The sequence below is a fragment of the Talpa europaea genome, assembly GCF_964194135.1.
Source record: "Talpa europaea genome assembly, chromosome: 14".
NCBI classification, from domain to species: Eukaryota; Metazoa; Chordata; class Mammalia; order Eulipotyphla; family Talpidae; genus Talpa; species Talpa europaea.
In genome coordinates this window covers 77,921,700-77,947,020 of record NC_140082.1, presented here as the reverse complement: position 1 = coordinate 77,947,020, position 25,321 = coordinate 77,921,700, and the positions used below count along the sequence as shown (strand labels likewise).

Sequence of the window (25,321 nt, the reverse complement as noted above, 5' to 3'; positions counted from 1 at the left end):
TGTTCCACAGTCCACTGAACAGGATCTCTCACCTAACCTGTCACAGAGCAGGTGCTTAGTAGCCAGAGGAACTCTGGTTATTCCAGATTCTCTAGAACCTGCTCTTGCAGATTCATAGGCTTGAGAACACCAGATCTTAGGTCAGGAGAGAATTCACATCCTCTCCTACACTGACTGATAATAAAGGGGCCTTCCTGGTAGCCTAGGGGGCTAAATCTCAGCGCTACCACCACTGAGACTTGAGTTCGATCCCCGGCCAGGGAGCTGACCCACATATGACACAGCAGACCTCTCCTGTCTCCCCGCTGCTCCCCTCAGCAGTGTACTTCAGTCAGTCTGCCTGTTCTGCTCCCTACTCTGTCTCTGGTGAATCCTCTCACACCCTGCTCCTCTGGCCTACACCCCAGCTCTTGTAAGCATAAATAAATAAAATTTGAAAAAAGAATGATAATAGTGGTAATTTAATAAAGCACTCTTACTTCACTGCTTCTCACTTACCCTGCATATACACACTTACACACATACATGAACATACACACCCATACACATACACACCCAGCTGTGAGGAGGAATGGAGTGTCATTTGGACCTGTCTCATATGGCCAGCTCCTCCTACAGCAAAGAAGTTTTTGCTCCAGAAATATACACACACAGATATAACCTGAAACTTTCTTCAATTACCAAGATAATTCAACTACAATTAGGTAAGTTGAAATTTTGATTAAATCCCCCCTTTTTCTTTTTTACAATGAAAATACAGAAAAATAACATGGTGTATGTTACCATAAACAGAAGATAAATCTCTCTTGCTTTGGTTGTCTTTTCCCCTAAAGAACGACTACTCCCAACCATATAGGGAGTTACAGACACACAAAGAATTTTCAAGTTCCCATATTTTGAGATAAGATCATTTTGGATGGATACGTCAATAAAAACCTAATATCAACTTCACAGCATTTAGTTGTTTACATTAAGATCAAGTGCTTATCTCTATAAGATGATTGAAGATAGGATTCAAAGCAAAGCATCTGTGACCAAGTCACCAGGACTAGAAACAAAATCAAATTTTATTACACAACCAAACTTACATGCAACGAATACAGTGGAAGCAACAAAACATGGCATTTCACACATAATTATACTGCCTACCTAATCAAATTTTGAATATCCAGACTTGCTGGAATTAAAATTTTAGTCTAAATCAAGTCATTGTGTTCTCAAAATAACTTTCTTTCTCATAGTCTTTCCTGTTACGTATGTAACATCCTCCAAGAAAAGCATGAGATTGTTAAATTTGAGAATGAAAAATGCCCCACGGCATCAAGTTATGAGCCTAGTGATTATCCTTCAGTATGTAAAAGAAATCCAGGAATCTTCTTGTAAAGACTTGATATCGACTGATCCAATTCCAATTAACACACCCAGCCAGCTGTCTTTGCTTTCCACTTGGATGATAGATTGTTTCCTCCTTCAGTTTCACAGCAGAGAATGTAACTAATTTAATTAAAGAATAACAACCCCCAAAAGCTTAAAGAAAAAGAGACTTTAGTGAAAGAACTACCTTGCAAACCATCCTTCCTTACCTCTAGTTTTCCTATGGTACAGATAATTTTAGGAGCATGTGTAAGTAGATACAAAAGAATAATAATATTGTCTCCTACATACTTAGTATTGTGAAGTCCTTTTTTCTAAGCTCCTTGAATTCTGTCTATTAACATGGTACAGGAAACTATGTTACTGCCTTTCAGGAACCTCAGGCTGCTGTGAGTTTAGTAAAAATCTGTGTAAAGCTGAGGGGAAGCCACATGGTGGCTTAGGATTGGGGGTCTGCACATAAGCCCATCTTTAGAGTAGCACCCTCACACTTTCCAGCCTGGGATAGGTGTCCCATTCTAGTTTCACTTTCCTTCCTCAGGTGAGCAAATGCGTGTGCAAGCGCATGCACACAACAACACACACACACACAGAGGCAGTTATGTGCTTTCAGCTCTTCTCGAAAATTTCACAATCGCTGCACCAAACACCATGAAGCAGATGGCCCCAGAGGTATAGCTTGGGTTGGGGCAAAAATTCCATGGGTCCAGCCAAGAGACAAACTGGTGGAACATATTTTCACAGTAAATTAACCAACAGAGACGTCACCTCCTGGACAGCCTCCCATGCCAACATGGCATGGGGTCTGGGCACCCCAGCAGTTTTCCAGGAGGCCTGCCCTGCCCATCCCCACCTGAAATTACAACCCCCTCTTGTCCCTGGCTGCTGCTTTTATTATTTACTCTTCAGCACACACACACATTGCTGCACCACCATCTACCCACTTTACTTATTCGCTCGATCACAGAAGCACATGAGGGCAAGCTGCTTGCCTGTTTCAATCAATGTAGTGTCTAGACTGGCATTTAAAGCATAGATGGTACTCAGAAAATATTTGTTGAAAGAATGAAAAATTATAAAAAATGAGTTTCTGAAAAAAAAAAAAAAACAACAAAACAGATTTAAAAACAGTAGCAGTCTAGGGAGCCTCTAATTCTGCAGACGTGGCTGTTTAAATACCCCAGATGAGCTAATAAAGCAGCTGCACATGGGCAGCTTTATGTCCAGGGCCTCAGGCCTGCGTATGTGAATCCACAGTGGGGGCAGTGCGGGAGGGAGATCCTGATGCTGGAGACTCAGGGCCATCCATGTCCCTCGAGGGCACAGAACCCAAGCCTGGGTCCCACCTCCATCCTGATTTGGCCTGGGGAGGGAGCATTTTGGGGAAATAATTTGACTTCACTTTCTCCTTCTTGTTTTTAAAATGGTGTGATAATCATCATTCACAAGATTTATATTTAAATATATGTGAAGTTATTTTCAATGGTTTGCAATTCCATGGATGTTGGAGGGCTGATAAGGCCTGGCACCCAGAAGCCTGAACAAAAGTGAGATATAAGAGCTTCTTGGGCAGTGGTGGGCTCCTCTTATTTCCTCCTGGCTCAGGGCATTTGGACTCCCAACTTTTAAATCAAATGTCTATTTCTAAGTCCCAGTATATTTAGATTTCCTTTGCCAGAGACCAGATGGCTGGATGGTTTATGGTACTTGTCTCTGAGGCGCTTGTCCTTGGACAGGGGTCTGTTGCCACCACTCTGCCATGAGGCCCTGGTGCTGAACAGTTTGTCCAATGCCCCTTATAAAGGCAACCTTATTTCTGCCTCTAAGACACCTTCTAAAGGTGCTTAAAACCCCTGGCATACAGACCCTCACCATCCTAGCCTTTGGCTTCAAATCCTTCTTTCTGGAAGCCTCCATTTGGCCTCTTAGAGGGATCACTTTCCACCCCCAGCCCACTTGCAGGAGACCCCAGGCCTGGTCAGTCCCAGGTATGTGCTGGCGAACACACCGGAGTCCTCAAGGCACTGGTCCCACTGCCTTAAATTACTAGAGCCGTCAGCGTGGCCCATGTCCCTCCTTCTTGGCATCCTTTCCTAAACAAACAAATGAGTGATTTTGCAAATGGAGAGGGTGGATGAGTTAAGTTTCTGCCTTGTCAGCAGAGGGTGCTGGAGGGCTGCTGCAGGAGCAGGGGCTGGCCTTTGGGTGGGGGGTGTGTGCTACCTCTCCACGTTGCTCCAGGACAAGGAGTCGCAGGCAGTTTTCTCCAGGCCTCAGCCTGCTGCATGCTCTCTCCAGCTCTCAGGTCAGGACAACCAGAGGCCTTGACAGTGAGGCCTGAGGCCCCAGATTCAGCAGCTTCTTCCTACATTCTCTCCTTGACCTCTTGCACATGCAGGTCAGAATTTTGTGGGACAACAGTCTGGAGAGTCACCACTGGCCACTGCTGCAGCCAGAGCCTCCCTTCACACCCTCTGGTGGCATCCCTGGCACCCAGTGACCAGCACCTGTCCCTGACTGGCATCTCAGTAGTTCCCCAGCTCAGAGCCTCCTGTGATGCCTCCCTCATCCCCAGAGCCAGCCTCTCGCTGGTACAGCTCTTCAGCAGCTTTTCTGCCATCCTGGATCCCATGGGTGACAGTCTGGCCTTAGTGCTGAGAATAAGACCCTGCCTGGGGGTTTCTTCCTTGGGCGCGACCTCAGGCCCAGAGTCAGTGGCTGCTCCTTGTATTAGCTACATCTGAATTCCTCATGGTCTGCTTGACTTCTTACTACTCCACCCCATGAGAAAGGCTTTCCATCAAGCTTCCCCTCATGAATCATGGTTTCTACCTCCTCACCAGACCCTAGTGGATGCACCCAGCCCCTTAGCTCATTTCTACATAGTAGAAATGTAGAAGCTCTAATTTTGGCTTTCCTAGCAGCCATCACCAGTCTGACCATTCATCCAACTGGCAACAGATTGCTTGGTATTGGACAGGAGTCAGCTCCACCTATGAAAACCCCACTTAAATATGGAGGCCTGAAATGTTCTTAGCATCATAACACGTCACAGAGAGAACTCACTTTTTCCAAACATAGGGTTTTTAAAAGTCAGACTTCCTATCTTTATTTTCCATAGGATGTTCATCTATTTCAGAATAATAACATATGACCATGAATTCACGTACCAAAAAAAAAAAAAAAGTCTTTGAGCATTTAAGGAAAGAGAAAAAAAGAAATGACAAAATATGCTATGAGGATTGGAATGTGCGTGCATATTGAAAACTCAGGGTGCTGATAAAGAAACCTATTTTTAAAATCATAATCATTTTTACATTAATTGGAGTCATTTCGACTAAATTATGGCTTAACTCCATTTACTTGCTCATTTACTTCCCTCCGGGGCCCTACAGGGAAGGGGTGACGTGGACACATAGATGAGATGGGGAAGAGACACCCCAAAGGCATCTTTCCTACAACACAGGACTCATTTTCTTGGCAACTTCCTAAAGCTTCCCTCCGTGCAGGCGATGGCAGGAGTCCCCTGCCTGATTGAGACGGGCAGCCTGGGACAGAGCAGGGGTGTGGAGAATGAGGCTCAGCTGGGCCCACTTCCCTCCCAGACACCTCCATCCCTGATGGCTCATCTACTTGACCACCCCTGAGGTTTGCACCACTGCACCTTCTACATAGCCCTGGAGAGGGGAGTATGGACAGACTCAGATTTCCTGGGCACAAGGCAGCTGTGAGTGCAGGTGTCGGACCCTAACTTTCTTCCTTGTCAGCCCCCACGGTGCCTTTCTGAGCTGCGGCTGATGCTCGTCAAAGGCAGAATTCAGTTCCAGAAGACCTGGTACTGAACTCAGAGACACATCTGAGGAGAAAATGTTCTTGAGCTATGCTCTGGGAACAGGCCATTACTTCTGCTGTGTTGCCATTTACTGAGCTAGTAGAGGAACAGCTTGGCAAATGTCACTAATCAGCTGCTCAGAACATTCCTGCAACTTGAAAGGGACTCCAAAGGCGGATATGAGGCACTCACAGTCAGTCATAAAAACGGAGTCGCCTGCTGGCCTGCCATGGACCAGAGCAGATCAGGGGCCCTCTCAGACCTTCAGTCCCATGCCCAGCCACTAGAAAAAGTGGCCTGAGGAGGGGGATACTTAGGTGAGCGCGCGAGAGGCGGGTGCCTGACACTTACGAGCTCCGAGAAGCCTCGAACCACCCGCCGCCGCTTGAGGTTGGTCTCTCCATCCAGGTTGGCCGTCTCGATGTGGCACAGGCCGTCCGGCTCGCTAGAGGAGAGCAGCAGGATGTCTGCAGGGATGATCTCGTTACAGTGAAGACGCACAAAGTCTCCCACGCGGATTTCCTTCCAGAATCGGTTCACGAACTGTTTTTGTTCCCTGGTGAAGAGATAGGGGTTAACGAGACCGGCAGGCGGTTGACCAGAGCTGACCCTGGGGGATGGATGTGTGGGGTTCACCAAACATTTCTTTCTACTTCCAGAATGTTGAAAATTTCCATAATAAAAGTGTTTTGAACAGAACATTCATAAAAGCAACACATGGTATAACTCACTTGTACATGATATCCAGAACGGGCAAATCCATGCACATGGAAAGTAGATTAGTGGTTTCCAGGAGCAAGGGTCAGGGGACATGGGAAGAAAGTGTTCAATGAGACAGGTTTTAATTTGGGGTGATTAAAATGTGCCAGAATTAGACAATGTGATGATTATTCAGCATTCTGAATGTACTGTCACAGTTCACTTTAATGTGGTTTAAATGTCTACTCCTAGATAAATACCCAGAGGAGAGAAAAGCAGGAAAAGCAGGAACTTGAACAGATATTGTGCACTGATGGCCACAGAACATCACTCAAAGTAGCTAAGAGGTAGAAACAACTCAAATGCCCACCCAGCGATGAATGGATAAGCAAAATGTGATCTATACACAGGGTGAAATATTACTCAGCCAGGAAAAGGAAGGGAATTCTGATTCATGATACAACCCACATGAACCTTGGACTCGAGCTACTTGAAATCCATCCAACACAAAAGAACAAATAATGTATGATTACACTTTTATAAGGTTCCTGGAATAGACAACTTCATAGAGATGGAAAGGAGAGTGGGCTTACCCAAGGCTGAGGGAGTCACTGTTTAATGGGTATGGAGTTTTGTTTGGGATGATATATATTTTTTGAAATATTGGGGGTGCTTGTACAGACTGTGAATGTACATAATGCTGGAGAAGTACACACGTGAAAGTGGTGAAAAGGGGGCCTCCCTGGTGGCACAGCAGTTGAGCGCTGGGTTGCGAAGCTGCCCACAGCCTCTGCAGCACCAGTTTGATCCCCAGCCCCTGGCACGGGTCCTACATAGCGCGTAGACCTCTCCTGCCACGCCTGCTGCTCCCCTCAGCAGTATATTTTGTCAGTCTGCCTGTTCTGTTCCCCGCTCTGGCTCTGGTGAATTCTCTCACCCTCCTGCACTTCTGACTGTACCCAGTGCTTGTATAAATAATAAATAAATATTTAAACAAACAAAAGAAAAAAGTGGTGAAAAGGGCAAAATTCTGTGGCTATCTTATCACAACTAAAAAAGTATAAAATGGTAAATTTTAAGTTATGTGTATTTCAACACAAAAGTAAGATCATTGGAACACTTTAAACCATGGGAAAGTGAGCTGAAATTGTGGCAGGTTAGAGGGTCACTTGGTAGCTGAGGGTACAAGCACTGGGGACACATGTTCTGAGTTTGACCCCCTGTTCCACCACTGTCAAACCACTCTATTCTCGTTCTCACTGTCCTCAGTTGTAGAACAGAGATAACAGATGTGTCCTTTCCACATCAATTTTAAACGTTCTCATCACCAAAAAGTAAAGATGGCTACATAAGGGTACTGATGCATTAACAAGTTTCATTGCGGTGGTCCTTCATTTCACAAATATACATCAAATTTTCATATTGCATATATTAAATTTATGCAAATATCTTAAATTTATGAAATTTATGCAATTTCATATCTCAATAAAGTTGTGTGGAGGGGGATGGAGTTGATACACATGTTACTTGCCAGAATAAAGCCCAATATAGTCAGCTTTCAATACCTGTTAGTTACTGCTAATAGATATTTAGATGAAAACATTATTTATAAATTTCTCCAGATTTATTTTACTCTGAAAAAGTAGTCTCATTAATCCTACAAAGGGAATTTTTAATATGGAAGGCCATGTTGTGCATTTTTAAATAAGTAGAGGAACATGTTCAACATGATACTATAAAGGGAAATCCCAGGACATCCTCTAGGTGAGATCTTTGAGGGGAAAAGCACTAGACACATTTCACTTCACCCATCACTTTCTTACTGGTTGCTGCTCCATAAAACTCAACTCCTTTCTGAATGCCCAGAGAGTCAGAATTGGCAAGGTGAGATCTTGAGATGGGCCATTTTAACCACAACTATCTGACTCCTGGACTTTGGCCAAGATGTATGGAGAGTTTGAGGAGCTAGAATTTGAAGCCATCCATAACTTTTTATGCATCCATTTTATCCACACTGTGGATTTGAGGGAACCCATGGCAAATTTCAGATGAAGAAGAAAGAAGCACCCCTTTCATCTTCACCTTTTATTTTTATATATTCCTCTAATTCAAGAGCCATCAAACCAAGTATCAAAAGGTGTAGTTTGGCTGCTATACAGTCAAAAAAGATACAGATAAATAAATGCAAGGCAAGACCCCACTACCAGATAGAGACCTTTGGGGGCTGTGGAATCAAGTCCCCACATGATCACCGAGAATGCATTCTCCCTGACCAAAGCAAACACCCCCTCCAAGGCCAGGACACTCTTCAGTGCTGTTTCTCCAGCTGAGACAAGGCCCCACTAGGCCTGGCTCTGAGATAAGGCACAGACATAGCACTCCATCACCCAGCCATCCTGCTCGCTCGCTGCCACTGTCTGACCTCTTCCCAGCGGAGAGACAGACAGCCTTGACATCTGATAGATGAAAATAACCTTTAGCCATGTTCCTTGTTCTTTTCCAAAGGTCAATCCTTGGTTTTATATCATGGAAAGCTTTAGTCTTTCATCTTTAGTCCTTAATCTTTCCCTCTTATCATGGCCATTTGTTGGGTTCCTACAGAAAACACAAAGTAATTAAAAGGGACAGTCGTCTTCCACAAGTTTCCAAAAGTGAAGTCACCTTTAGCCAAGAAGAGGGCAGCATACACTCCAGGAGTTTGGTGTGATGGGAACTGGTGGTCTGCCTCACCCAGGAGGGCTAGAGGGAACTGGAGACGAGGAGGAGAGAGAGGGCAAGAGCTGTGTTCAGTTTATCTGAAACTACATTCCATTTATAGAGCTCATTAAAAATAAAGTTAGTTTCCATCTGCTTTGTAATCTTAAAACATTAGCTTGCCTGCCCCACTGGAGCACATTTTTTAAAAAGCAACTGTACTGGAGTCATTTGAGCCCTGAATGAGACCTCCCCAGAACCCCCAACACACATCCCCCCTGTGGCCCCCTCATGTGCCTGAAAGCAGCGAGGAGACCCTGGCGACAGTCCTGGGCGAGGATGTGTGGGCTGTGTACAGCAGGGAGGCTCCGAGAAGCAGGGAGGAGCCAGGCTTCTGCAAAAGGGCCCCAGACTCAGAGGAATTCCTCCTGAGGCCTTGAAAATCCAGACTCCGGAATCACTGTGAGAGACAAACAGTGGAATGGAATCCCTTCGTCACCTCAATAGGCCAAAGATTCCTTAGCAAAACCCAAAGTCCTGCCCACCCGTTCCCACTGGTGCACCCAGCCCAATGCCTGACCCTATAATGACCCTGCAATGTCTCTGCCTGCTTCCTCTTTTTAAATTTATATAAAGAACATTATATACACTATATAAATCATATGCACATATAGGAAGGTAACATTACATATAGCATGCATATTATATATAATAGCCCTCCCTTGATGGGGACACTATGATCTCTATTTTCCCCCAGCAACTGTATTAGGAAGCAGGGTCTTTCGAGAAGTAAATTGAAAGGAAGTTATAAGGTGGGGACTGGCCGATTTTGACTGGTGTCCTTAGAATAGGAAGGAAGGCCCCGGAGATTCAGGCACACAGAAGAAAGCCCCCGTGCGCTCACAGTGAGCAGACGGCCACCCAAAAACCCAGGAGAGGGGCCTCAGAGAAAGGCATCCCATCCACACCTTCATCTTGGACTTCTGGCCTCCAGAACTGACAGACAATAAGCCTCTGTGGTTGGAGCCACCAGTGTGCGGTGCTTTATTCTGGTTGCCCTAATCACCTCCATTCACAGGGCCGGTGGGTGCACGGGGTGCAATGGCAGACAAGGAGGGCGGGAGTGGCTGGCGGCCCAGCTCCACGCAAGGCAATTCACGCATAGGCGCGGGTGTGCACACATCCTCACACATGCGGGCACTGTAAGTATGCCCACAGAGAAGATGGAATTAACCCACTGACATATACTAGGACACTGGCTCCTGACCACAGGCCTTTATGAGCAGCTGGGGGATGACCTGGGATTGCCTTCTATTTCCTCAGGTCTCTGTGTGGGGAGCACAAGACACGTGAGCCTTCCCCTCCACCGGAGAAGCTTCAGAACCACATGCCACCCGTGGCCTCCCTGCCGACAATCACAATCTAACACCAACCAGAGGATGCCCCCACTTCTCTGGGGTCACAAGAGTCTCCGGAGATGCACGATTGGTATTTTCTTAAGTGACAAGTTCTAAATCATCCCAGTCCTCAGTAAATGGATGTGTTTACAGCAGTTTTAGAAGGAGGTGGCACTGTTTAGCTTGCCCACACCAAATCCCTTGTGAGAACAGATTCAGCTCATGGCAGCATGCTCCTGAGGGCCCCAAGCCCCCAGCCCTGGAGCACGGACCCCTGCGAGCCTCATCAGGGAGAGGAGGGCTCTGAACACATTGGAAGCAGCCCCCGCATGTGCCAAGGGTGACCACCCGTGGATTGTAGGCCAATTAGCAGGAAGACCACCCGTGTGGGCCTGATGGAGCTGCAGGAATCCTGTAAACCTGGATCTCAAGCCAGAGGCAGGAAATCCAATTCTGGAAGTGGGAGAGAGAAATGGAGGGGTCACAGGGCCAGGGCGTGACTATGCGGTCTCAGCCCCACCACCATTGAAACTGAAGTCTGCCAAGAACCCCACCAGCTTAGAAGAGGATCTGAGGTTCACAGATGACCACAGCCCCTGCTGACAATTTGATGGCAGCCTGGGGAGTCCATGGTGGGGAACCCAGGTGTCCACACCTAGATGCTCCCCCAGAAACTAGGGGATTCCACATCTGTGTCATTCTCATTTTGCTGAGTTTGTTGCAGTCTCTTACACAGCTGTAGAAAATGAATACACACCATTTCCACGTCCTACAGAAACAGGAGCTGGCTGCCTCTCCCCACCTGGTTACACCATCCCCTACGCTGTGTGGCTCCCGAGAGCTTCAATGGACGCTCAGCTATGTGAGGCGCAAACACGAGAATAAATGACTTCACGCAGAGTGCAGAGCAGGACTGGCTAAAAGCCAAGTATGTTTCTCTCTCCCCGCAAAGTGAAAGTCCATCAGCGGGTACGAGGAAGTGCACGACCCCACAGGAAGACCCTGGAAATGTGCAGTCTGGAATCAGGCTGTATCATAAGTGACACAAACACATGGTGACTCCACAGGAATGACAGAGCTCGCCCACCAGTTAGCCACATTCCCTGCTCACTGTCTCGAGGGCTCTAAGTTCAGGGTTGAGAGCCAAGAGTTCAAAAGTCAAAGGGGTTTCCAGGAGAAAGTGTGAGTCACTGAAGGGGCAGATGCTGTGGTCTCACGTCCATAGCATCAGCGAGAAGCCGCAGGCCAGAGACCACCCTGCTCAGCCGCTGCCCGTGCCAGCACCTCCCCCTCTGCCTGCTGTTCGCTCAGTGGCAAAGTGAGAGTGTTAAATAGATGATTCTGAAGGTCTGTTCTTGGGCTGATGGGAGCCTTCAAGATTAGCTTTCCTCTTCTAGGAAAATCTGTTAACAACATTTTATAATTAGTCACGCTGAGCTTTGCAGTTCCTGTCTGAGTTTTTTTGGCCCAAAACAACACACAGCAGGGGTGAAAGAATAAGGAAGAAGTAGGAGGATGAGTGACATTTTTTATTGAAAGACAAGCAGTAAATAAAATTTTAAGATCACTCAGTTTATCATTTTCGGTCACTAATCTAGACAGAGTTAAAGTACTTGTACTAGTTGTGTTTTCAAGGTTCTTCAAGTAAATAATTTCATAAAAGGATGTCACTGATTTACGGAATACATAGCAATCACTTTTAGTTGAGAAGTGTGTATTTACTCAGAGATCATATTTATGTAGGTCTCTGCAACTGAGATCTTTTGTTTTTAACTGCATCATTTTATTGCGGAGACACTGGTTTACAATGTTGACTGTGTATGATTTGGGGGGTAGGTGCACATCTCTTCGGATCCATGTCCTACACCACACCCACCACCTGTGCAGCCATAACCCCTGCCCCTCTCCCCCCACAGTCCACTGGGCCCCTCTCCCTTTGCTCTGCACTCTCCACTCCACACTTCAGATAACCTCCACCGAGATCTTAAAGGATGAAAATAAAACCCATCCCACCCCAAGGGGACTACTAACACTAAAGTGCAGAATTTAGGGAGAGGCTGAAAGGGCAATGCCTAAATAAAAAAATAAGGCATGGTCATTGATCACAAGCTCTGAAACAGAAATGGGGAAAAAAAGAACGGGTGTGGAAGGCTGACTGTACAATCTCGATAGGACTAGACACCATGATTGAGTCCATGAGACCAGGTCTCAGCCCTGGAAGCTGGAAAGCGAATGTCACCAACCTCACCCCAGAGGGGTCTTGCTGTGGGAACGAGCAGAGTCCCCCGTGAACAACTCTGAGTTCAAGGTGCTGGTGGGGCTGGTGGGATGAGATGCCCAAGACAAAAGCAGGTACAAATGTGAGGTTCACAGCACGAAAGTGACAGGAACCCTGATGCAGCAGCCATCTCTGAGGCTCTCAGGGAGGCAGGTGGCATGAAGGAAACCAGTGATGAGAGCTGAGCACAGATGAGGGGATGACACAGAGTAGGGAGGTGACTAGACAGACAGGCACAGCTAGTGACCAGGAGAGTCCAGGGCCCATGGGATGAAGGTGTATTCAAGCTCCAAGTGTCCACCCGCCACAAGGATGGGCTTGTACACATCTGGAGAAGCCATAGGGAATAATATGTGGGCTCTGGCACCTTATTTTTATTTCATTTCTGGAAACTAACTTTCAGAGCTGCATCCCTGACAATGGCGTAATCCCAAAGAAGAAAGGCCCCCTTTCCAAACACTCTGGGACTCTGTAAACCCCTTCCAGGCCTGTTCAGCACTCAGCACATTGTGTGTCCAACCCCAGTGAGAGTTTCATTTTTTGAAAGACTGAGGGATGTTTTCCAGAAGTGGACCTTCTGTACAAGGTTGTTGAGTGCGTCACTCAAGGCTTGGGATAATTCTATCAGGCACAACCAGCTGAAGGTCTAACACCAAATACTTGTCACTATTAAAACATTGTCTTCATGGGAATAACAACGAAAGGGCAAGCAAGGCTTCCCTCAACACTGCTTGTAATGAACAGGTGTGCACGGAGCACTTGATATCCTTTATCTCAGGTCCTCACACAGTCCAACATTATACTCCCTCTTCAGAATGTAGAAATGACATGGAGAGACCGGTTTGTCCAGAGTCACACACCGGAAGTGACAGAGGAAGGACAGAATCTGGTGGACTCCAGGGTCCACAAGGCCTGGGAAGTATGTTTGATCTGGTAGCCAAAAGGAAGAATGTCTCATGACAACTTTGCAAAATCCTAAGCCAAAATTTTTCATTTTTCCCTTTTAAATTATGCATCCCTGAGACCAATAAAACAAAACATTACTATGTTTGAAAAGAGCGGAAAGGCAGAGAGTTTCATCAGAGTTCTGCATTGTTTAACACAGAGACAGACTAGCAATTTTCAGCCTATTTGCCAAAACGCCCACTTACTTGCAAATAACCACAACGGCTGTGTCTGAAGGTCAGAAGTCACGAAATTGTGGTCTTTGCTACAAACTAGTTAAGGAAGCTTGAATCAACCTTGGCAGATTGAAGAATGAGCTCATAGGCCACTGGGACCACCTGGGACCAGGGCAATCTGAGCTGCAGCAACAGCGGGACACTGGCCTCTGCTGGCCTTAGGAACACTCTCTGGGCCTGAAGGGCAGCCACTGGTTGAACCTGGGGCAGGACAGCAGTTCGCTGCCATGGTTTCGGAATGGCTAGGGAGCAGAGACGAGTGTTCCTACCTTGGGCACTTGGTGGTCACTCTCCTGACACTTGGAAGCAAGACTGTGGACAAACCTGGCCAGTTTCAAATCTGGTAGCTCCCTCTACAGATGGCTCACAGGTCATTTCTGTGCAAAGCTGCCTCCCCTTTCTCAAAAAAAAATCCCTTCCCTGGAAAAACACTTACAAATAGTACTTAAGTGGCTCATTCTGGAATGGTCGGTAATTAATGATGATGCCTCACATCTGTCCAGTGCTCTCAGTTAGGGTGACAATGAGTACACGCACACACACACACACACACACACACACAGTCTCATCAAGCTAATGACTCACCCTGAGCAGAGATGGTGACATGAAGGCTCAGGACTCTGGGCTTCTGCTTTGCAAACTGGGGTCTGAGCAACCTCTCCAGGCTCTTCCAGAAACAACTGCTCCCCCCTACAGTCCTTAACTCTGGCTCAGGCATCTCCCACTATCGGGGACACCAGATTACTCACTCTAAGTGAGGCCATTTTCTTTATTTTTACTTCCCTTTCCATTTTTTGTGCGTGATTCCCTTCTCCGACTATTATTATTTATTTATTTATTTATTTTTTTTTGGTGGGACCCTCGACGGTGGCCGGGGATCGAACCAGCACTGCAGAGGCTGCGGGTAGCGGGTAGCCACGCAACCCAGCGCTCAACCGCTGTGCCACCAGGGGAGGCCCTCTGACTATTATTTTTGAATCAAGTATTTGATTTTAACTAATAAAATCAGAAATGAATGGCAGGTTCCATCTTACACTGTGGTTTGTAACTAGAGCAAGAGATGCCATTTTGTTTCCTTCGCGTGAAATGGAGCACATAGATGGGTAGTATTACGACCAGTCATGTATAAAAATTGATTCCATAGTCATTATCATTTTATATTATTTCACTGATGAGGAATAATTAATTAATCTCTGTAAAAAGAAAGCTTTTTTTCCAAACATCCAATTGTTTCTGGTCTACCTGTCAGTTTATTACATTTCCTGTTGGTAAAACACCCTCTGGAAAAGTGAGGCACAGTCTACAAAAAGTTGTGTTATTTACTAAACAAAAAGAAATACATTTAGCCAGAAATGCCTGGGTGCTTTTTTGTCTTTGAGACAAGACAGTTGAATGCATGTTCTTTTCTCCAAATGGCTCAGGGTCACAGTAGGTTCAAATGTACTAGAAAGTGCCCAAGGACACATGAGCGGGTTAAGAGGATGTGGAATATATATGCACAATGGAATACTACTCAGCTATAAAAAGAGATGAAAGTTTGGCATTTGTGACAGCATGGTGGAACTGGAGGGGGTTATGCTAAATGAAATAAATCAGGAGGAGAAAGACAAACAACAGATGATTTTACTGATAAAGAAACAAAGCAAAGGAACAAACAGAACTAAACCAAACAAACCCAAGAACTAGGACTGCAGAATTGAGGCTACAGAGGGGGAGGGTGGGGAGAGGGGAGCAAAGAGGAGGGGCACCCAATGGACTCTGAAGGAGGATTCTGGGTGTCCTAATGGTGGGCATGGTGGGGTAACAAACATCTGAGGAGGTGTGAACCTGCACCCCTACATCACACACAGAGTTATAAGCCAGTATTACCCCAATAAAAAAGTAAAATACATAAAACCAAATGTAAAGTTTCTAGAAAAATCCACAGAACACATTTTAAGAAAAAAGGGAAACCTGGAGAACAAACCTAATTGCCAACCAACCAGACGCCGGCCTCCCAAACACCGTCACACTCAAGAACCCCTTTGTCCAGAATGGGGAGAGCAGTCAACACTTCTTTAAGCAAACAGAAGGAACGAAAACCAGAATGAAGTGAAGCAATCCTTAAATGGGAGTTTCATAGCAAGAGATCCAAGAATCTCGTGGAATATTCATTAGTGCCAAACCCAGTGCCTTAGGGATATGAAAGTCTTATCCCTAAGAATTTAATTTTCAGAGGGTAGACAATTGAAAGACTGGGTGTAGGAGGGGAGAGAGACAGTGACAGACACAGAAATTTTCACAGCACTCATGGAGACTCTAAAATGACCCTAGAGTTAATACGCACTCAGGACACCCTGGGCAGGGGAGAGGGAAGTCCAGAGTGAGAGAGACAACAGCTCTAAAGTGGGATTGCTCAACCTCGCTCGGCCCAAGTGACATTGGCGTGGAATGCTGCCTTCTCCTGCAAGGCGGTCTTGTACAGCGGGGTGCTGAGTGACATTCCTGGACACCACCCACACAATGCCAGTAAGGCAGCCTCCCCAGCCTCCCCTCTGCCTGCAGCAGCCCAAACCCATGCCAGACATTGCCAAGTGCTTCCTGGGAGGCACGTTCACCCCAGGTTGAAAACCACTGCTCGAAAGCACCAGGGCCAAACATTCTGGAAAATGTATTTTAAAAATCATGTAGGTGAGTCCTCAGCACCAAAATAGAAATGGCTAAATCCACAGCAGGAAATCAACCCAAATATGTTGCATAACCTTCAAAATGTGTCTCCTCTCCAGCCTAAAATGAAACATCTGCTCCTTTGGTGTGACATGCTCGTGGATTCTGAATCTAATTACTACCAGGCGGCGGCAGTGAGAGGAGAGATGTGGAGTGATTTTTCTGGAATGAGTCTCTGATAGGAAAATGACCCAAATATAGTGCCTTAAATCAGTTGTATAAAATGTATTTTCTGAAATACTTTCTATTCCAGATGTCTCCAAACACGGCAGGTGCTGTGAGAAAGGCCCCAGGTGTGTGTACAATTAGGTGTGCAGGAAGGAGGCTCCTCAAATGAGTCAAGATGATGGAAGCACCAGCCCCTCTGAGGCGAGGTCAGAAAGGATGGTGCAGTGTCCTGGGTGGGCGCTCCCCCATCACAAGACTTCTGGCTTCTGGAGAATGAAGAACAGATGCCATGTCTCAGCCCACCTGTCCTAGGCTGTGACTATGCAATGATCAGCTAACACTGCACTACCTAGAAGAAGGAATTTTCCCAGAAAACGTATTAGCTTGAAACAGCAGAATACCTAGAAACAAGGCCACTTACAAGCCTCTTAGTGAGCTTTAAAGTAACTACTATTTTCTTTTTTTTTAATAAATCACATCTACGGTAGTCTTTTCTGGATTTCATGGTATCTCAGTAGCCACCAAGGAGACAGGGGATCAGATTTGACATCTCAGTGATAATCTTGCCCATTTGCCAGAGCAAGTAAAACACTTTGGGGTGCACTTTTGGATTTTTTTCAAGGCAATTTCTCCTACATTGACTGACTTGGTGACATTCGCACAAAGCAGGCAGAAGTCATCTGATCCATGTTCTTACAGGCAGGAGAGATCCTGTCTGTTTAATAATTTTTCCTACGGGGCTGCAACAATTCACATTTCTCTGTCAGCATCTCAAACTCCCTCGTTTCTGCAAGAAAAAGCTGTTTCTTTCTCTTTCTAAAACCTGGTAGGAAGGACACGGCCTTTTACCTCCGTATCTGCGCCCCTCTGCCTCCCTGCCATTTCATGTGCTCTTCTGAGATTTAACTGCAAATATCCCTTCATTTTTTCTTTTGTGATATTGTTTGCTTCTTTCTCGACATCAAAAATTACGATCTTTTATATTAAAAATATCAACACTCCTTTTCCGTCTTTTGCCTTGAAAATACTTTTCTCTAAAGGAATGTTTGTTCATAGAGCTTCCATATGATCCAGCAATTCCACTCCTAGGTATTTACCCAAAGGACACAGAAACATCAATTCCAAAGAACACCTGCACCCCTATGTTTATAGCAGCACTGTTTACAATAGCTAAGCTTTGGAAACAACCCAAATGCCCAAAAATAGATGACTGGATCAAGAAGATGTGGTACATATATACCATGGAATATTACTCAGCATTCAAAAAAGATAAACACATGCAATTTGCTGCAACATGGATGGCGCTGGAAGGGATCATGCTCAGCGAAATAAGCCAAAAAGAAAAAGAAAAATACCGGATGGTCTCACTCATAGCAGGAATCTAGAAAACTTAAATAAGGGACCAGGAAAATGAATAACTATAAGAAAGTGAAAATCAAAATCAACAAAAAACTATGAACCAGAGACACTTTTAGGGGGGCGGGGGCGGGAGGGGAGGGATTGGGGTCAGAATGGGGGGGCTGCAATTGTATGGGGAATATAACAATAAAATTTATAAAAAAAATAAAGGAATGTTTGTTTTTTAATGTTTGCTTGGTGTATATTTTGTCATAGAAGAGTTTTTATGTATTTAAACATGTCTGACTTTTCTAGGCTTGGCTGAGTCTCCTGCACCCTTGAGCCATACATGTTGTTCCTTTGTTTTTTTTGGTGGGGCGAATGCAGGGTTCTTTTTTAATATTTAAATGTTCAAATCAACTGGTATTCAATTTTATATAATATGCCTTATGCCCAATGCAGTTTCCACTAGGCAGTCACATAACATTATACACCTTATTATAATTATTATATATACTATACTGTTTATAAATGAATATAAATATGTAATCAAAACATGCACGATATGGTATATTATATAAAATACAAAATGTGATACTTATAACATATATTATATATTTATTATATAATATAAATCAGTATCTGATATAATAAATTATATAAATGTTATTTGTTAAATAATCATTTTCCCACTGAACTCACTCTAAAATTCCCACATGATATCATTTATTTTGGGGTTATCTAGTATAGCCAAAATAATCAACTTGTCACGTCCACACCACATAGTAGGGTGATCGCAGACTGCATTGGCTCAGTTCCACTGCTGCCTAAAGGCTGAGCGTAACCTTCTCACAAGCTGACAAAGGTCCCCACTCTAGGTAGAAGAAGCCCCTAGGTCAGACCTCGATTAGCATTTGGGTCCAGCTGGGTAGGTCCCCATTCCCTACTCCACTCTGTAGGGTGCCTGTGAGTCACATACAAGTTCATGCTGCTGTCTTGGTTCCAATAACTCAAACAGAAAGTTCCTTCTTTTTAATTTCTTAAAGCTGACTTGACTATGATGAGGCTTTCTAAATTTAAGGCCACTTTATTCAACTGCAAGAGAATCTTCCAGATAGAACTGCACACAACATGCATATTTCTCTAGGGAGAGCCAGCACGTGATAGCGCTTGCTCTCCCACTGGGGCCCAAGACCCCAGGGCTTGCTCTCCTCCTTCAAAACCATCCTGCAGTTTTCTTCATGAGGGTTTTGAGTCCTTCTTGTTAAATTTACTTCTAGGTATTCACGGTTTTTGTTCCTATTTTCAGAGGACAACCTTGTCCACTTCCTTTTTCCAGGTGCTTTTGGCTCCTGAAATACTGTAAATTCTTCTTTGTGGGCTCACATGTCTTCCTCAGCAGCTCGATTTCTCTGGGTGTGAGTTCCCTTTGCTCAAACCACACCTTCCTCTCCTAGGTGGCCAGGCCCTTTTGGAGGGAGGGTTATTCTTGGCTAGTATTCCTGGGTCCTGCTCTGCTTTCTAAAGTGATGGCAGGTGCTCTCCTGTGGAAGACAAAGTGACCCCCGAGAGTAGGGAGCATGAAGTATCACCCAGGCATTCCTGACATCCTCCTCTGTCCACAAGAGGCAAGTAAAAATCAGCCAGAGACCAGGGCGCTGAGCCATTCTTGCATGCACGGCCGCTTAGCATGCACCAATGCCGGCACGAAGGGCACCTCACCTGTGCCTTCCCCACTGGAGGCCGACAGACCTCTGTAGGCCCAGATTTTGTCAAGATGCTCTACTTTGTGAGACCCACCCCAGGGCTCTACTTTGTGAGACCCACCCCAGGTGCTGTTCTCCAAGTACCTATGGTCTATGGGGCAGTCTGTCCTGGTGCTCTCCAGGGATGAAACTCAAAGCCTGCTCCAGATGCCCAGAGGCAGGGCAATACAGGTGGGGTGGGGAGAGTCCCCTGCTTCCTCTGAATCCAGATGTTGAAGGGGGAAAGCTGCGTGGACGGCGACATCTCTCCCTCATGCCAACACCCTGAAAAGAACCAGTTTTTTCCCCTCACTGGGTGGGCAGAGTGGGCCAGTGCAGCCCAATTTGCCTCTTGTTATGCTGCTGTGAAGCTTTCTGAGGCTTCTTCAAAAGCCCTTTCCTCCAGATCAGCCTCCTGCCACCACCACCCTCTTTCTTCCTACAATACAGAATTAAAAATCATGCAAGCAAGCTCTTTTCCACATAAAGTCTTTCTAAGAAATCACAGCAGCATTTTTCCATAACATATTTACTGCAGATGTCCCTAAATTGAAACAAGATACAAAAACCCAATCTTTATACAAAGACCACCAACAAGTCATGTGCGCCTCAGAAGAGTTAGCCTGGAATAGAAGGAATGTGAAAATATGGGCCTCACTATGCAATGGGGACTGGACTTCTCTTGGTGCAGTTTGTGTGGTGATCTGAGACCTTTGGTATTCAGGGAATGGCAGCCAAATCCCAATTTTCTCCAATAAAGCAATAATAGTAGCAGGGACCGTGAGCATTGGTTTCACCCAATAATTTTCTCAGAACGTTCCACAATGCTGGGATTCAGAACAAGCAATGGACTCTGTTTTCCTCGTTGGATAAGGAGGTGGGCCACACCGACGGTCACCTTCTGTGCAGACCCCATGAGTTGGACCCAGTGGTGGCCACTGCAGAGTTAGGACTTCTAGTCGGTCTCTGAGGTTTCTTCAGAGGAGGTACCAGTTCCATTTTAAGGATGAAGATACTGAGGTCAGAGGGATTAAGTCAATGTCCAAAGATTCACAGCCTGAGGTCAGGAGAGGTGCCTGAAAACCAGGCAGAGAAAGAGGACCCCAACTACAGTAACTTGAGCTTCTCACCCTAGATAACTGGGGTGAGAGGAGAAATTCTGAGAAATAGAAACTGAAAAACTGTAGAAGTTTGGATCTATGTTCAGAAAATAAATTCTTCTTTGGGAAACTGAGCAGGTTACAACTGCTTACATAAAAAAATGACTTCTCTGTTGCCACAAAAACATAGCAGGATAAGAAGCACCCCATTTCTGAGGAACTGAATCAGCCTCCGGGTTCCCACCATGTCACACAGCTGAGCTGCTCCAAGAGGCCCAGGTGCCACACGTGACTATCATACAGGATCCTAGTGGGGGACAGGCCTGTGCAACCTCTCCCCGCAGTGCAACCTCAAATACACTTTCATGACAACTGTGAGCCCTGGCTTCAACCTCCTGAGATGAGAGGGCGAGAGACTCTTTCCTCGCTCCTTCCCAGTGATTGGGGCTTGGGAACAAAAAGGGTTTTAATGGTTTTGGATTTCAGCTTTTGTTTCTAACAATTCAAGGCCACTGAATTAGTTTTCGGACTGATTTTTGGAGCACCTTGCTCTCGTATCATAAGCAGTGGTAGTGCTATTTCTTCTCCCAAAGCAAGCCAGGTAGATAATAGCACTAAAATTACAACCTAGAAAGATCTCTGTAGACATTTTGTCCCTTACCTCTGGAATCGTGTGTCATGAAAATCACTGGGAAAAACTTGACCTGGGAAAATAGTTTGCCTCAGAGCAAATGCAGATGAGCTGAGGTCACCCACCTCTTTCATCCAGGTTGCCCTGGCTCTGCTGTGTGCCTGTGTGTTCCCACATAGCACCCTGCACCCGAGGGGCTCCCACAGCAGCACGCTGGCCAGGCAGGTTAAAAGATGCCCTTTGTTCACACACCACTCATTGCCGATGGCCCCCAGAGCGCAGTCACAGCCTCATCCCTGGCTTCCTTTCACGGGGACCGTGCACCCAGTAGTCATGGAGCCCACCTCAGGTGATGAGCGGCCCGCTGGGCCCCCTGGGCAGGGTCAGAGTTCCATGTGGCCTGGACAGGTGCTTTCCATCTGGAACCTGTCTGGTGTCCTCCTGGGCTGTGCCAACTGAGCCCCAGGACCAGGCGTGTCTGGGTAGAAGGCAGTGTTAACTCAAAATTGCTGGGAGAGACTGTTCGCTCCTTCAGCATCTTTGGGAACTTTATTATTTGGAAACCTTAAGTTTTCAGAAAGCAATCCACAAAGCACAAGCCTCTGTGAATTAGGACTCGTGGGTGGCACCTCAAAAGGTTGACCCCGCTGAGGAAGGTCCCCTGAGGCCGGGGTGGTAGTGACTTTGTTCTCTCACCCCATCCATGCCTTTCAGGGCCCTGCCACCTTGCCCTCAAGTCCCTTTCAGAATTCTCCATTCTGTGCTAGGTTTTTCTTTTAAGTACAGACTCTCCTGATGGTGCTGGGCTGCCCTGCAGGGTGGGTGCACGTTCCCCGTCTTTGGGGACAGCAGTAGGGGGTATTGTAATCCCAGGCAGCAGGACCCTCCCGCCTTGGGGCAGACATGTTGAAACGAGAGTTGGTGTCCTGGCATCCGGGGGAAGGGACAGAGACTACAGGGCAGACAGACACCTGGACCTGAGGGCCACATCTGTCTCTCGTCCACCAGGGACATGCAGGGAGTCAGGCTGAAGATGTGTCATGCAGAGGTCATGCACACCAAGGTAAGTTTCCTGGAAGAAAGCTAAGTATGAGACTTGTGTGGCTGGCACAGTCCCAAGCTTCTTAAAAATATCACCCTAGCAAGGTGTGTGGGGTCACAAGGCTGGGTGGTGGGTCCCACGTTAACCAGCGAGAGAGGCCCCGACTGCCCCTCCTGCCCTCTACCATTCACTTGCAGTTGATGAGTCACTGATGCAAAGATACTGGACCCTCTGCTGCCACTGACCATCTCTCCTGGTGCAACAAGGCCAAAGGATCTGGGAGGCAAATAAATCTGCTTCAACAGCCTGCACACCAAGCGTGGGTCCCTCCTGGCAGCCATGGTCCTACGAGCCTGCCCACTCCCCTAAAGTCCACTGTTCCCTCCACCTGGCCACCAGGGGTGCTCAGGAGGGCACTCCCCAGGCCAGGGAGACACGGCCTGCCATCTAGGCCACACACAGATGAGGGGGGCTCATGGAGGTGACAGGGTGTGCACATGAGATCACAGTGACCCTCAGAATTGCTGAAGGGGATGGGCAGTCGGTCTAAGGATGCCTCACAGCGTGGCTCGGGGCACTCGGGAAAGAAGGAAGCACCAAACAATGAGAAGATTCACACGACAGGAGAAAAAAAGGTGTTTCTCCTCCCTGCAAAGCATCAGGTTCCAATGTGGCCAGGTATTCAGGACCCAGTGGCCTGAGTATATTCACACCTCTGAGAAAAGAACATCCTTGGCCCGATCCTGGCAGCAGCCCTAACACTGTGGGCACTTCCTGGACCAGCGAGGCGGCCTCTCCCTGTCCTAAGAATCGCCCCCGCCACCCACAGGCAGACAAGCCCCATAAAGTTCACTTTCCTGCGGTCCACTCTCGAACATTCCGAGTTTCTCGAACATTCCGAGTTTCCCCATCATCCTAATTGAGTCTGTTTTTTTTTTTTCCCAAACACTAGTGCTCATGGTAACTCATTAAACCTCATTAAATCTCTTCCTTATTTAATTTTCTATGTTTCAGTTTTACAGTGCTTCAACATCAGAGAAGGAACTTTGTGCTGGTAATACATTCCTGGTGCTTGAGTGGCAGCTGACCACACTATACTTAAACTGTCCTTCTTAAGAGCTTCCGCCAGAGGTTCAGGGTTTGGTGAAGGGTAATTGTGCTTTTTTCTTAATCTTTTTTTTTTTAAGATTTATTTATTTATGCATACAAGAACTGGAGTGTAGGCTAGAGGTGTGAGAAGTGAGAGGATTTACCAGAGTGGGGAGCAGAACAGGAAGATCTACTGAAGTACACTGCTGAGGGGAGCAGCGGGAGAGACAGAAGAAGGCTGCTGCGCCATGTGGGTAGCTCCCTGGCCAGGGATAGAACTGGTGCAGCAGTGGCTCCCTATAGCTTGATAGGGCTGTCTTTCATCCCTAAGCCACCAGGGAGGCCCTAATTGTGCTTCTTTTCAGGCAAGTTATTTGGAAAAAACGGAAACCCTTTGGGGTGACAGGTGCCCTCAGCTGAGGGGGCAGTCTGGTGCATAGTGTCCGCAGGGAGATGGGGCTGTATTTGGGGGTCCATCCTGCATGTGTGAGCTCATGCACTTCCTTTGCATGGGCTTTGAAGAGACCATTCAGTTAGCAGCTCCCCATCCCTTCTCCACCCCACCCCCTACCCAAGCAGGCGCCATGCACAGCAGATGGGGTATCTGGTCACCCCCAGAGTCACTTGGGCACATGGGGATGCCAGGAAGGTGGGATGAGTGGAGAAGCTGGGGTGGGAGGCTCAGGCCTTAGAGCCAAACCAACTCACCATGTAGGACCAGAGCAGCCACTCACATCTCTGAGTCTCAGTGTCCTTGGCTGTGAAGTGGGACAGGAGCCATGATGCCACATGGAATGTCATGGGGACTGGAGTGTTAACACAATGGGTGGGGCACTGAGCTCACCTTCCAACCCTGATTCCCAAAGAGCCTCCCAAGGAACCAGTGCTAAGGCCCTTAGCTCCCCAATCATTGGGTCAAAATTTGCTCATTTGGGCAAAATTGCTCAATCTGGCATAGACTAGCTTGCTTTCAGGGAAAATACACCTTTCACTTGGCAGCCCAGTCATCCTGGTGAATCCCCTACACCAATCTGGGCACCCCGGAGTCTGACAGAACACCGAAGCCATGCAGCGAGCAGTCTACTCTGCTTGTTACTGTTTCATCTCACTGAGAACTGATGGGGTTGGTGAGCAGCCAATGTGCCCTGGGCGGGAGGCCGGAAACCCCCCCCCCCCCCGCATCCCCAAGGGAAGGCTCTCATCTGCAGCTATGTATGAACACAGGGAATGTGAATTCCGCATGATGAGGCATGTGGCCTACTTCGGTTCAGCACCATGCATAAAGCAATCTTTGTTCACCAGAGAGACTTTTAAAAATTATTTTCCTGTTTCAAGTCAGCAAAATGTTGTTTTTGGGCCAAGATTTTATTTGGGAACTCTGTGTCTGGATCCTTGTCTTCTCAGAACAGAACAGAAATTGGGCAGAAAGCACTGTGGAAACACTGGCGTGAGCCCACCCCGTAGTGCTGGTGGTGTGGCTTGAACACCATCAACATGAGCTGGTCTCCCCTCTGTGAATCCCAGGCGGCCAGGCTGACAGCCTCAGGCCCTCTCCCCTGCAGGGCGAGTCACGCAGGCAGTCAACAGAGTGTTCCAGGACCAGAATATGACCCTGGGTCTTACTACAGACACCCAGGGCCTTAGGGACTCTAAGGGAGACCCCACTTCCTGGTTTTTTCTGGTGTCTAGGAGAGGCCATAGTCAACTCCACTACCATCAAAGTGAGTGATGGCCATCAAGTCTTTCCACTAAGCTGCCATGTCTCTGGGGGTCTCTTCTTTCTTTTACCTTGAAGATCCTTATGATGACACTGGGCTCACCCAGATAAACCAAAATAACTATCTTATTTTTTCAGTTGTTCAAGTTTTAATTTTGATGCAGTGTCAGAATATAACTTCCTTATTGTAAGGTCATCTGATTCATCACCTTAATCCTGTTTGCTATGAAATCAACAAAAAAATTCACAGATATGAGACTCAGAATGAGGACATCTTTGGGGAGGCCATTATCTTGGCTAAAGTGAATCACAGATACAAATTCGGGAGAA

At 46.7% G+C, this 25,321-nt stretch overlaps 1 protein-coding gene across 1 annotated transcript in view; it reads right to left on the bottom strand.

Annotated features, from left to right (window-relative positions):
* ATP10A (ATPase phospholipid transporting 10A (putative)) overlaps positions 1–25,321 on the bottom strand; it is a gene marked incomplete at both ends in the record, with an annotated part of 132,065 nt that overhangs the window by 61,150 nt on the left and 45,594 nt on the right. The window contains one exon of the mRNA XM_084254065.1: positions 5,558–5,762. Within this exon, the coding sequence (XP_084110191.1) occupies positions 5,558–5,762 (205 nt within the window). The remainder of the gene's footprint in view (positions 1–5,557; positions 5,763–25,321) is intronic.